Below are 13904 nucleotides of genomic sequence, written 5' to 3' on the forward strand. Positions count from 1 at the left end.
TTTATACCTGATACTTGGGAGTGCAGCCTTTTCTAAAGTCATACAAATATCCAGTAATTAATTCATTCTGTCATGACAGCCATTATTTCTGACCCTGTAAACAGCCATAAACCTGTCACCATGACTGTAATGAAGATGGATGATAAGATGTAGCCAGTTTTGTCTAATAATAGATTAATTACCATGTTGACATATTATATATGTTATATTATGTTATAATATACAGACTGTGAGCTGCTGTCAGAGTCTCTGCTGGAAATAAATGAGTGAGGGACTCACCGAGGAGGAGGAGCAGAGGGGTGGCTGCTGGCTTCATGGTGTCTGGATGTAGACTGAGCACGTGGGCTCTGAGCTACGGAGAGATGCCCGCTTTCATCACTTCCTGTTCTCACGTCAGCGTGCTGCTGTGTGTCCGGCTCACAAAGGTCCTTCATGAAGTGTCCCAGCTGTCCTTCTCAGTCCATCACAGCTCAGTGTGTGAAAGCAGCACCTCAGAGAGCACAGGCTGACTATGGCTCTGCTCATTAAAGACCCTACCAGAGCAAACCCAACAATCATATGACCCTCTATGAGCAGTCGTTCAGCGATAGTAGGATGTTTGATGAATTTAGTTATTGGAGTGAGCCCATGAGGAAGAGGCAGAAAGACAAGAGGCCATCCTGAAAATCAGATTTCTCTGGAGAGTAATGATGCTCGTGTCCTCACTGCTCTGCAGCTCAGTAACATTAATGATGTTACACAGCAGGAATATAAAACAACAGCATGATGCTTTGGTCACAAATACACGATGTAGTGAGTAATCATCATCTTTGCTTCTGTTGCTGTTTGAACTGTTAAAGGTGTTTGTGGTCCTGAATTTAAAGAGTGCAGACTGCAGCAGTTTCAGATCCTCTCTCTGATCACCAGGAGAATAAAAACGAGGAGACGACTTCAACATGATTCATCTGCAGCTTTAAACAACTTCCTCATAATAAAACAATTAACTCATTCACTGCTATTGACGTCTATAGACGTCAATTGAAAAACTCTTCAAAAAAAGCTCTTCAAAAATGAGTAAAAATGCTCAAAAACCTTGGCAGTGGGGAGTTACCTGATTTGAAAATGGCTGGCAGTGAATGAGTTAATATATAATTCTTTATTTATCCAGGTAAAAAATCTCATTGAGATTAAAAATCTCATTTCCAAGAGAGACCTGGCATCATAGCAACAAAAGTCACATACCACATAGGTATATAACATTTAAAACAAATACAATATCGCATACAAACATGTGTAAAATATACAATAACAGATCAAATACAAAAAGAGTACATTAAAAACAATCACACTGAGTAAAAGAGCTGTTCTCTCGTTCCTTTAAGACAGACTTAAACTCTCCCAAGGTAACCAATTCTGATCATTTCAGTTCCTTCTGCAGATTATTCCAGGAAGCAGGGGCAGCGTATTTAAAAGCCCTTTTCCCCCATTCTGTTCTGATCTTTGGGACAATCAATTGTATGATTTTGTTCGAACGAAGGTTGTATTGGTTGTGGTTTTTACACATATAAACACATAAATAAGATGGAACCAGCCCAAGGAGAGATTTATAGATAAAAATCAACCAATGGGAGAGTCTGCGAATATGCAAAGATGGACATTTAGCAGCAGCATACAGAGAACAATGATGTACACGACTTCCATAGCCAGTAATAAAACGTAAAGCACAATGGTACACAGTATCCAAGCTCTTTAGGTAGTGGGCAGGTGCATTCATAAAAAGCAGGTCACCATAATCCAATAAAGGTAAAAAGGTTGAACGAATCAAATGTTTTCTCACTTGGAGGGAGAAACAGGACTGGTTTCTAAAAAAGTAACCTAGTTTTAGTTTTAACTTCGACACAAGCCTTTGAATGTGAGTCTTAAATGACAAATTCTGATCTATAATGATCCCTAGATACTTGTAAGATGTGACCATTTCAATTTCAGATCCTTGAATTGTTTTAATCTTAGGAGACGTAGCTAACAACTCTTTGCCATTTGAGAATAACATGAACTTGGATTTCTCTGGATTTAACACCAACTTAAGTTGAGTTAAATGAAGAATGTTTAATTATATAATTATAATGAGATGATCATGATGACCACGTGTCTTTCACAGAGACTACATTTGTTGTGCAGATGATAAAACAGCAGAGGTTTTGTCTTGTACAGTTTGTCACTTTAGGTGTGAACAAGCTGTTTTCACAGCATTTAAAGCAGAAGTCAGACTGCAGATCAGCTCAGCTCTGTGCTGTGCTTAAAATAAGCTACAGAACATGAGCCAGCACTGTGTTTAGGCAGCAGCAGGAGGCCACAGCAACCTCACATCACCCAACAACGAGAGTACAACACAGACAGGCTGGGTCATCAGAGTTAACACTTAATCTTATTGTGTGTCTTATGTTTCCAGTTTTATAGTCTTTTGTTCAGTGTCTTCAGTGTGGCTTCCTCCCTGTCCCATTATGTTAGATCTGTTTCAGCTGTGTTTCCCTGCTCTTTCTCATCCCTTAGCCTCTGTGTATTTACTCCTCTGTCTTCCTCTGCCTGTTGTCGTGTTGTCCTATGTTGCTGCGTGTGGTTTCCTGTGTTCCTGGGTTTCCTCACACCTGGTTTCTTGTTCCTAGTCTCCCAGTTTCTTCGGCCATTTCTCAATTCTCAAGTACGCAAGTCCGTACTCGCGTTCTCGCCAGTCCAGACGTCCCAAGAATGCAGCGTGATCATTCTACAGTTGGAATGGTAGTGTACTGATGACATCACAGGTCTGGAGTTTTTACTGCCGCCCCCTCTTAACTTAACACTGATTAATATTCGCAATGGAAATTACACATGACATGAAAAAGTTATACATGATGAAGTAGTAGTAGTTATTTTAAGCAAAAAAGATCATTTAAAAAAGTATCTTAAGCACTTTTGCTTTTACATATGCTCATCATCTGTTTCATAATTTCTAATAAGCTTCATACAGGTAAGCACAATCACTACATGACAGAAACGCAAGCTTCATCTCTCTGTTAATAAACATAATACACATGTATGTGTGAATAGAAACAAACAGGTGAGATGTTAGAACATTTTTTTTAGTAAACACTCAAACCTACAACAGACAGCTGCCGGGGTTTGGAAGAGAACCGAACTAATATTTCAAATATAAACAGATCCTTGTTGGAGCAGCCTTCAGCATCTCCATGTATCAACATGCTGGTTTTGTTTCCTCCTGAATTAAATATGTTTCCTGTTAGATTTAATTCAGACTCAGCTGTTTAAATAAGAACAGCACAATTTAAATTAGGTGAAATATTCAGGTTCAAATATACTGACAGCTCTCCGAGTATGACTTTAAAATAAAACGGTCCAGTTATGAAGCTGAACTTTAATCTGAGCCAAACCGATTTACTCAGGAACAAATCAAACACTGAAATAAACCAAACATAAACATCCATCCACTCGTGCTGGAGCCTATCCCAGCTGTCATAGGGCGAGAGGCGGGGTACACCCTGGACAGGTCGCCAGTCTGTCGCAGGGCCAACACACAGGGACAAACAACCATTCATGTTCACATTTAGATTGATCGATTAACCTATCCCCACTAGGTGCATGTCTTTGGACTGTTTGAGGAAGCCAGAGTACCCGGGGAGAACCCACGCAAATATGGGGAGAACATGCAAACTCAGGACTTTCTTGCTGTGCAGCAACAGTGTTGTCATGGGGAAGCACGGTATATAGGTTATCTAAGTCTTATATGAAATATAAGTTATCTAAGTGACTTATATATCATGTTTAACCTAAGTAGTGAAAGACCGCGGGGGATTGAAAACGATGTGCCAGGAGTTCCCTGTTCTCGCCGGCTCTAGAGAGTCTCGACCTCCCGGTCGGCTAAGGAGCTGGTGGGTAACAGACGTCCCCGAAAACGTCGGAGCACTTTTGGAAATATATGATATCTTGATAAATTGAGCAGATATTTGAAGCTTACACAGCTACATTCTCACCTAAAAATATGTTAAAAGTTTATTTTGTAACCCAGAAAGAGTAATATTTAAAAGTTTTTAGTCGCGCTCTTTGGCCATTGCCGTGTTTGAGTTAGGGATGAAATGGGTGCTCCGTCCTGATGTCTTAACCCTGCCCACAGGTAACACACCTGTCGTTTCCATGGAAATGAGCCAGCCTTTGTCCAGGATGATGTCACTGCTGATGTCGCCACTGAATATCACTTCTGACCTGATGGATCTCAGAGTGATGGAGTTGACGTGGGAACTGTCTGAGTGTCTTAGTGACTAGTTTCTGTGATGTTTTCTGCTTTAACTGCTTTAAGCAGCAATAAAACAAACATTACAGCCCAGATACTGACACAGAGAATCAGAGTCATCCTCACAGAAACAGGATTAAAGTGACTCAGGAATGTGAACTATGGCTGATATAAGAGGAATATTTATTTATTAGGGTTATTCTATGGTGATGAGTAGGGATGGGTACCGGTGTCCGGTGCCATGATGGCACCGGTTCTGACATAAACGGTAGTAACCAGACCGAAAAGCAGCGCACATTTCGGTGCTTTCGGTCTATCCGGGCTAGTGTGGACGTAGCCTTAAAGTGTGTGCATCAATAAGCTGTGATGGAAACAGGAACAGAGTAAAGACAAACATCACACCTCAAACTAAGACGAGTCCTCACAAACAGAGCTGATCTTATCATGATGGTTACTTCTGTTTTTAATGTGAAAACAGTTCACTCACAGCTGAGGTGTCAAACTGTCCTTCACAGGACTTCTGCTTTTCTTTAGTTTTAATAAATTCATTGTTTGCACATTTTTATCTCTTCAACTCTGAGATCACACAGGAAAAACAGGAACAAGACTTCTTACTCTGTCTTAAACTGAAAGGAAGAAAATAGCAAAAACAACCTGCAGCTGTCGCCTGTGACAAAGTGGATGAGCAGTTGCAATGGTCTCCATTTGTCCCATATGTGTTTACCTTAGTGATGTGACGTTCTGTATCGAGGCTTCAAAGCTTGTGTTGAGTAATGGAGGGGGCGTTTCCGCGATGCGCAAGACCAGGTGAGCCATCAAATGCCATGATAATATAGCATGCAGTAATGTTACTAAATGATATAACAATATGATACAGCTGTTATAAGTTACGTGAGTGATATTTATATTTGTGCTTTGTCTTTATTGTCTTTCCTCAGGAGAACAATCTCAAATAGATGAAGACCTGGTCAGCATGGTGATTGAGGACTCCCAGCCATTTAGCATTGTGGAGGACAAAGGATTCAAAAGATTCGTTAAGTCATTAAATCCTAGCTATGTTCTCCCCACTAAAAAGGTCATAAAAGCAGTGAAAATTTAGTTTCTACAGAGTAAAATGTGAACAGGCAGGACTGAGGCTCAAAGCCTCAGTGTGTAGCTACACTACACACTGCTTCACAGCCACGTCGTACTTTAGAACAAAATGTTTTTACTTTCCTTTAGGCCCTGAAAGTCATGGTGGAGGCCAGGTACCAGGAGATGAAGGAGAAAGCTAAGGCCAGCGTTGAGAAGGCAGCAGCTGTGAGTCTGACATCAGATATGTGGACCTCCATCAACACAGAGGCCTATCTTGCAGTCACCTGCCATTTTGTTGATGAGTCCAGCACATTGAACACCGTTGTTTTAGGAGTGCAATATTTTCCTAATGCACACACTGCAGAAAACATTGCACAGGTGAAAGGCTCACTCATGGCAGAATGGGCAATTACTGACAAAGTCACATGCCTAGTAACAGATGGGGCTGCCAATATGGGGGCTTGTGCAAGGGAGCTAAGACTTAAACATGCCATATGCATAGCTCACACCCTGAACTTAGTGGTGAAGAAGGCCCTTGACCAGACCCCTGAGCTCTCTGACATCCGAGCCAAGTCCAGGAAGATCGTGGGATATTTCAGGAGCAGTACCTCTGCAAAGGTAAGTTCTTCCGTGGCTTAATTACAGTTTCTTTAATTCTACTTATGTGTATAGTTCTTCTCCCTTGACAATCTAATGTATGCTTTTTTAAATTGTATTTTGTAAGGAGAGGCTTTCAGTCGTGCAGGAACAACTAAGGAAGCCTCAACACAAACTACTACAGGAGGTGGAAACCCGCTGGAACAGCACTTACAATATGCTGGAAAGACTTTTCGAGCAAAGGGAGCCAGTGGGTGCTGCTTTGGCAAGTCTCACAACAGACATCCCACCTCTGTCATCTGAGGATTTTGGTATAATTTCAGAGTGTCTGGTTGTCCTAGTACCATTTAACGATGCAACCACTGAGCTCTCTCAGGAAAAAAGGGTGCCTGGGTCAAAGGTCATACCTTTGCTCACTATGCTGGATCATTGCCTCAATGAACAAATGGAAAAACCACCATCCATTGGATCTTCTCTGGCTCAGAAGCTGAGGATGCTATTGAGAGAGAAGCTAGATAAAATACAGACCATGAGCATTATGTTCCTTGCGACACTGCTGGACCCAAGGTTCAGAAAACTCGGGTTTCTCAGCCCTACAAGAGCTAGCGAAGCAGAAAAAAGACTGAAAGCAGAATGTGCTTCCGTAATGAGGGCCTCCACCACCTCTTCCTCCGCACCACCACCACAGCCATCAATGTCACAATCTGTTGAGGCTGTTTCCCACGGTACCATTGTTATTGCATTTTAGTTGCATTTATATAAACTGAATGTTGGGTTTTCCACTGTATCTATTATTGTATGATCTACTGTACAATATAAAGCGCCTTGAGGCGACTGTTGTTGTTATTTGGCACTATAGAAATAACATTGAATTGAAAATTGAATTGATAGTATCTCATAAGACTCTCCTTTTTGTTTAGGTAACAACCTGTGGCGTCGCCTGGATGAGAGTGTCAGGCAGACACAGACACAAAATGTGACAGCAGACGCAAATATTGAGGTCCAACGGTACATGATGGAGCCAAATATTGGAAGGCTGGAGGACCCCCTTAAATACTGGGGGAGACAGAAATATGTCTACCCTCACTTATATAAGTTAGCACTGACATACCTGTGTACCCCTGCCTCATCTGTGCCCTGTGAGCGAGTGTTTTCAAAGGCAGGGGAAATATTGTCCAAAAAAAGAAATCGCCTACGACCTGCCACAGTGGACAAACTGTTGTTTTTAAATAAAAACCAATGATGTGTCCCCTAAACACTAATCACTGTCCTTGCCTCAATGTTACAAAAGCACAACCACTGTCCACACCTCACAGTAAATGATCATTTCCATTTTAAGCATTTCCAAATAATCCTACTAGAGCAAATGAAGCTTCAAGAAGCTTCGCGTTGGGGTGAACCAATTGGATGAAAAGCTTCAGTGCTTCATGAGGCTTCATCTGCCCATCACTAGTGTAAGCGTTTTGTTGCCGGCAAATCAAACATTCTGCAAATTAAGACAAATACTCAGTTACATGTTTCTTTATATTTTATTATGTTACAGATCAAGTCATTCGTTCATACTTTGTTTGTCTTTTCAGTCTTCATGAGGGTCAGGTGTGGGGAAACGCCTGCCTGGCATTTCCTCATTTTAAAGTCCTGCTGATGTCACAGGTCAAACCAAGTGGAGGGGTTTCTTTTTCCATAGAGATGCTTCCTTTTGCTTGTGTTAAGGTTTAAAGGGATTTGTTGAATGTTTTTCCTTTCATTAATACTGCCATTTAGTTGTGTAAATGTGCATATTAGAAGTGTGTAGAGGTTTTGTGTTTTTAGATCATCTGTGTAGAGTTTTAGATCCCTCAGTTTGAGTGAGTGGTACAGGCTGGGCAATTGGAGGGAAATTAATGTCCCTATTTAAAGCCAGTCTCTACCAGATGCAGGAGGAGGTGAGCTGTGTTATCAGAGCCATGGTATGTTGAGTTTTGTGAATTGAAGGGAAGTTTTGTCAAGTTACACAATAAATTAAGTTCACTGTAAATAAATTGATCACCTCTGGAAATCTGAAATGTCTGTGTAGTCTGCTTCTCTACCTTCCTTGACGTTCGTGTCTGACTACTATACATCGCCTCATTTAAACTGTTTTTAAACTGAAATCCTAAAAAAACAAAAAAAAACCATCACAGCATTTAATCCTTTTACACTGAGAAACAAAGAACATGTGGATTTACACCACCCAGGTCCTGATTGAGGGCCAGTAAGGGTGATTGATCCATTTAATTCATTCATCTGTCAAGTTCAAATAACTGAACACTGAAGCATCACAGACTTGTCCATCTCCACAGAGTTGATCCAGCCCTAACTATATGCTTTAGCAAAAAGGAAAGTTTGAAGCCTAATCTTGAAAGTAGAGATAGTGTCTGTCTCCCGAATCCAAACTGGAAGCTGGTTCCACAGAAGAGGGGCCTGAAAACTGAAGGCTCTGCCTCCCATTCTACTTTTAAATACTCTAGGAACAACAAGTAGGCCTGCAGAGCTCTAATAGGGTGATATGGTACTACAAGGTCATTAAGATAAGATGGGGCCTAAAAACTGAAGCCTCTTGGCTTGTCCAAATTCAGGATCTGGATCCTTGGAAATGTTGGAAATATGAAGCCACGGTTTGCCTACTACATACCAGTGAAACAAACACTAAGCAGCTCATTAGAATCAGAATTATGGAAGAATTCAGTATCACAGCAGTCTTGTGAAACTGACTCTGAGGCTTTTGGAGACACAAGTGACGGACAAAGCTTTAAGTCCAACAAGTTTTTCATTGAAAATCCAGGACGCCTGAAGCTAATTCTGTACCAGGATGCATTTGAAATTGTTAATCCTTGTTGGGTTTAGAGTTTATTATTGTCATTTGTATGTGGTCAAGTGGTGGAACGACACTTGGCTCCAGCCAGGTCTCCCTCATGCATGAGTAAACCAGAGAACTTTGGTGCCTTGTGTCTTGCTTTTTGCTGTGTAGCAGATTGTCCTTAACGTTCCAGCGAATAGGTTTATGCTACAAACCTATCAATCCTCTTGGCTCCGCTAAGAAAAAACACAGAGTGGTTGCAGTCTATCTGTCAGTGGCAAATTTGCCTGCTCATTTGTAGTCCAATACTGATCACATGTCCCTTGTCTTACTATGTGGAGACAATGACCTTAAAAAATTTGGAAACACAAAGGTTTTCTTAAAAGTGGTAGAAGATTTAAAAGATTTGGAGGAAAATGGTATCATTTCTGGTGATGAAATAGTCAAAGCAGCTTTGTACAGCATTGCTGGTGATAATTTGGGTTCACACAACATTGGTGGGTTTATTGAGAACTTCAATCGCTCTGAATACTTTTGCAGATACTGTGAAATCACACGCAGTGAGTTTCAGAGTAATGATCCAAATGTCTGTGGTCCACAGCGCACACCTGAAAGCTACAATTCTGCTGTGGGCAATCTACAAGCTGAAGGCAGTCAAGAAATCAAAGGGATAAAGGTAAACTCTGTTTTTAATACCTTGAAATCTTTTCATGTTTGCCAACCTGGTTTACCACCTTGTCTTGGCCCTGACATATTTGAGGGAGTCTTAGCCTATGATAGTGCACTGTACTTGAAGTATTTTATTAAGACAAAGAAATGGTTTACATGTGCACTTTTGAACCGGCGCATTAAACAGTTCAAGTACAGTGCAGCAAACTGGCGTGAAATGACGTGCAGCTGCACTACAGCGACGTTAAAGCGGCAGATCTCCAAAAGTTGATTCTGTTCATCTGGACGCATCAATCTTATAAACAGTAAATTTGCATAATGACTGAAACCAGCCCACTGAAGGAACAATGGGCTGGGAGGTCAGTTCCTTAATCACAGTATTGCAAATTCTCATGACCACTGATCAAGTCAAGTCAAGTCAAGTCAACTTTAATTGTCAATTCTGCCACATGTACAGGACATACAGAGAATAGAAATTGCGTTACTCTCAAACCCTAGTGATTAGAAAAATGCAAATAAAATAATTAAAAAGTAAAAATTGAAATAAATACAATACAATTTTACGTATAACAAAAAAAAGCTATGCAATATACAATATTCAAGTAAGAAGGCATAGTGGTGCAAAATAGGCAAATAGTGCAAATGGAGATTTAGTAATGTACGGTAAGAGATAGTGTAACAGCAAAGTCTTATGAGGTAATGGCAGTCCAATGCTCCACAAAGTGACTGGAGCAGGCCAGTGAGTGCGTCAGAGAGAGAGTGTGTGTGTGTGTGTGTGTGTGTGTGTGTGTGTGTGTGTGTGTGTGTGTGTGTGTGTGTGAGACAGAGTTCAGTGAGACCGTGGAGGAGAGAGGGGAGAGGGGGCAGAATCGGGAGGGAGTTAAGCTTCCTGACAGCCTGATGGATGAAGCTGTCCTTCAGTCTGCTGGTCCTGGCCTGGAGACTCCGCAGTCTCCTCCCTGACGGCAGCAGCTTGAAGAAGCTTTGCATTGGGTGTGTGGGATCAGCCGCTATGCAAAGGGCTTTTTTAGTGAGACGGGTGCTGTAAATGTCCTGGAGGGAGGGGAGAGAGACACCAATGATCCTCTCTGCAGCTCTCACTATGCGTTGGAGGGTTCTATGACAGGACGCGTTGCAGGCTCCAAACCACACAGTGATGCAGCTCGACAGGATGCTCTCGATGGTGCCTCTGTAGAAAGTGTACATGATGGGGGCTGGTGCTCCTGCTCTTCTTAGTTTGCGGAGAAAGAAGAGACGCTGCTGTGATTTCTTGGCCAGTGCTGTGGTGTTGTACGTCCAGGAGAGATCCTCTGTGATGTGCACACCCAAGAACTTGGTGCTGCTCACTCTCTCCACAGATGCTCCGTCAATGGTCAGAGGAGCATGTTGGGTGTGCATTCTCCTGAAGTCCACAACAATCTCCTTCGTCTTCTCCACATTCAGAGAGAGATTGTTGTCAGCACACCACGTGGCCAGGCGTCTCACCTCACTTCTGTAGTCGGTCTCATCCCTGTTGCTAATGAGACCCACCACCGTTGTGTCGTCCGCAAACTTGATGAAGAGGTTGGAGCTGTGTGATGGAGTGCAGTCATGGGTCAGCAGAGTGAAGAGGAGGGGGCTCAGCACACATCCCTGCGGGGCCCCCGTGTTTAAAATGATGGTGCTGGATGTATTACTGCCGACCCGTACTGCTTGAGGTCTTCCGGTGAGGAAATCCAACAGCCAGTTGCACAGTGAGGTGTTGAGCCCCAGCTGGACCAGTTTTTGAGTGAGCTGTTGGGGGATTATAGTGTTGAATGCTGAACTGAAGTCTATGAACAGCATTCGAACATATGAGTCATTTTTGTCCAGGTGTGTGAGTGCCGAGTGGAGTGCAGTGGAGATGGCATCATCGGTTGAGCGGTTGGGCCGATACGCAAACTGGAAGGGGTCCAGGGAGGGGGGCAGGACAGTCTTGATGTGTTGCATGACTAGTCGTTCGAAGCACTTCATCAGGATGGGAGTAAGTGCAACAGGACGGTAGTCATTAAAGCAGGAGGGAGATGACTTTTTTGGAACCGGAATGATTGTGGTGGCTTTAAAACATGTGGGGACGACAGCCTGGATGAGTGATATGTTGAAGATGTCTGTGAAGACATCAGTGAGTTCCACTGCACAGTCTCTCAGTACACGACCAGGAATGTTGTCAGGACCCGGAGCTTTACGTGCATTGATCCTGCTGAGGGATCTCCTCACGCTGTCCGGGGACAGAGTCATCACCTGGTCACCAGGAGGGGGTGGGGTCTTCTGTGCAGTGGTGCTGTTTTGGACTTCAAAGCGAGCAAAGAAAGTGTTCAGCTCGTTCAGCAGGGGGATAGTGCTATCACAGGTCTGTGGTGGGGGCTTGTAATCTGTGATGGTCTGAATGCCCCGCCACAGGCTCCGTGAGTCTCTGCTGTCTTTGAAGTGATGAGATATTTTCCTGGAGTACTGTCTCTTGGCCTCTCTGATGCCACGGGAAAGGTTGGCCCTAGCTGTCCTCAGGCTTGCCTCGTCTCCAACTCTGAAGGCAACATTCCGAGCTTTCAGCAGCCTGTAGACCTCTCCTGTCATCCATGGTTTTTGATTGGCCCGGACAGTTATGGTTTTCGTGACTGTTACATCCTCAATGCACTTGTTGATGTAGGCAGTAACAGTCTCTGCGTACTCCTGGAGGTCAGTGGTGTTGTTATAGGTGGCAGCCTGCTTAAACATGTTCCAGTCTGTGGTGTTAAAGCAGTCCTGTAAAGCCTCTGAAGACCCCTCTGGCCACACTTGTATCCGCTTACGAACCGGTTTGGTGGCTTTGACGAGCGGTCTGTAAGCAGGCTACAGTGTCATAGATGCAGTTTGAAGTGTTGAAATGAGAAAAGCCCAAGTGAACACAGAAAGTGTTGTAGCAGTGTTTTATGATAATGACAAAGCATATATGAGATGATGTGGACAGTGTTTATTATTAAAGTGGGGAAGATCACAGGTATCACAGGGCAACTGTACACATGGAGAAAGGAGTTTCTCTACAGAAGACAGGAAGGAAATAAGTGTTCAGTAGAATATGGAGTAGAGTCAGTCCTTTATTATTGATTATTTTCACTGATGATCAGTGATGTGTTTCATAATATAGACAGTGGGATGGGATTTTCCCCTCGTGCAGATGATGGTGCTGTGTGTGGAAGAGAGGAAGGAACTTAGAGTTTATTACTGCAAAGATACAGGAAGTGATTTTGAAGCTGAAGGATGGTCACATGAGTGGGGGTTTAAATTTTCATTGGATCAGACCAAGGCTGTGTTTTTACAGGGAAAAGAATAAAACTAAACTAAAGTTATATAATCAAGAGTGAAGCAATTAAAATAATGTCTTGGGTTCTGGTTTGATGAGGACTAGTCCTTTCCTTTTTTTCCTCTTCCAGTCTGTTTGCCTCTCAGAGCCACTGTGAGGCTGATTTTATGCTCACCATGTTGCTGGTGGCCCATGGGTCGGTCGTGCACTTCGTAACTCTTGTATCTTTGTGCGTCCTGTCATATTCTCCTATGTTGTAGGATGCTAACCGTGTGTATAAATGACTACATGTGTGTCATAATGGGGCAGCAGGTATATTTACAGATTCAGGTTTCAGCCTCTGCCTTTGACTCAAAGGTGATAAAGTGTGAAGGATAAATGTTTACTCGTCATCTTAGGTTTCTTCTTTTAAACGCTCAGACTGTGTCCAACCATGGACCTGATCACTGATCTATGTACAGAGTCATAAAGCTGATGTTTGCAGTGTGAAAACGTCTTTAAGAACATTTGTCAGCCTCATCAGCTTCCTCTCTATCAGCCCTGCAGTATTTTTAGCCTCCCATCTCCCCTCTGCATCACTTCTTCTTTGTGTGGTTTCCTGCTGATCTGAGGACAGCTGTCCTTATTTTAACTGTGAGTTTCGGCTCTGTGGGCTCTCCTGGTTCCTCTTCAGATTGTGACAGATGTCAGGGATTAAACACGATTATATTTAACATGGGCAGCACAGTGGCACGGTGGTTAGCACTGTTGCCGCACAGCAAGAAGGTTCCTAGTTCAATTCCACCATCAGGCCGGGGTCTTTCTGTGTGGAGTTTGCATGTTCTCTCCGTGTTTTCTCTCCGGGTACTCCGGCTTCCTCCCACCGTCCAGCTTGTTGGGATAGGTTAATTGGTTAATCCAAATTGCCCATAGGTTTGAATGTGAGTGCGAATGGTTGTCTGTCCCTGTGTGTTGGCCCTGCGACAGACTGGTGACCTGTCCAGGGTGTACCCCGCCTCTCGCCCTATGACAGCTGGGATAGGCTCCCTGAAAAGGATAAGTGGAAGCGACTGGATGGATGGATGGATTTAACATCAAGGGAATTTAACATCAAGGGAATCATAGCTGATTTCATCACATGTTTACACAGGTCTTTAAAACACTCCTGTTGGATCCACAACAGGATCCACTGTTGAGGTCACTAACAA

The 13904-nt window shown here is 43.0% G+C and overlaps 1 protein-coding gene across 1 annotated transcript; it reads left to right on the forward strand.

The window, feature by feature from the left end:
- Positions 1 to 5494: 5494 nt before the first annotated feature.
- Positions 5495 to 9424, forward strand: LOC147333501 (E3 SUMO-protein ligase ZBED1-like). The gene is made up of 4 exons (XM_086285799.1): positions 5495 to 5953; positions 6060 to 6657; positions 6853 to 7027; positions 9352 to 9424. Exons 1-4 carry the CDS (start codon positions 5495 to 5497, stop codon positions 9422 to 9424), a joined length of 1305 nt encoding a protein of 434 aa, XP_086141925.1.
- Positions 9425 to 13904: the final 4480 nt, after the last annotated feature.

The sequence above is a fragment of the Aulonocara sp. 'chitande type north' Nkhata Bay genome, linkage group LG3 (assembly GCF_057382095.1).
Source record: "Aulonocara sp. 'chitande type north' Nkhata Bay isolate Kocher_YH1m ecotype deep benthic linkage group LG3, A_spYH_male_GT1.1, whole genome shotgun sequence".
Taxonomy (NCBI): Eukaryota; Metazoa; Chordata; class Actinopteri; order Cichliformes; family Cichlidae; genus Aulonocara; species Aulonocara sp. 'chitande type north' Nkhata Bay.

Excerpts from the sequence above, each read along its gene's own strand:
- LOC147333501 (XM_086285799.1), top strand. The coding sequence starts at position 5,495 with ATGGTGGAGGCCAGGTACCAGGAGATGAAGGAGAAAGCTAAGGCCAGC. Across the intron at positions 6,658-6,852 it reads TGTTGAGGCTGTTTCCCACG|GTAACAACCTGTGGCGTCGC; the intron begins GTACCATTGTTA and ends CTTTTTGTTTAG. Across the intron at positions 7,028-9,351 it reads GTCTACCCTCACTTATATAA|CGCACACCTGAAAGCTACAA; the intron begins GTTAGCACTGAC and ends TGTGGTCCACAG.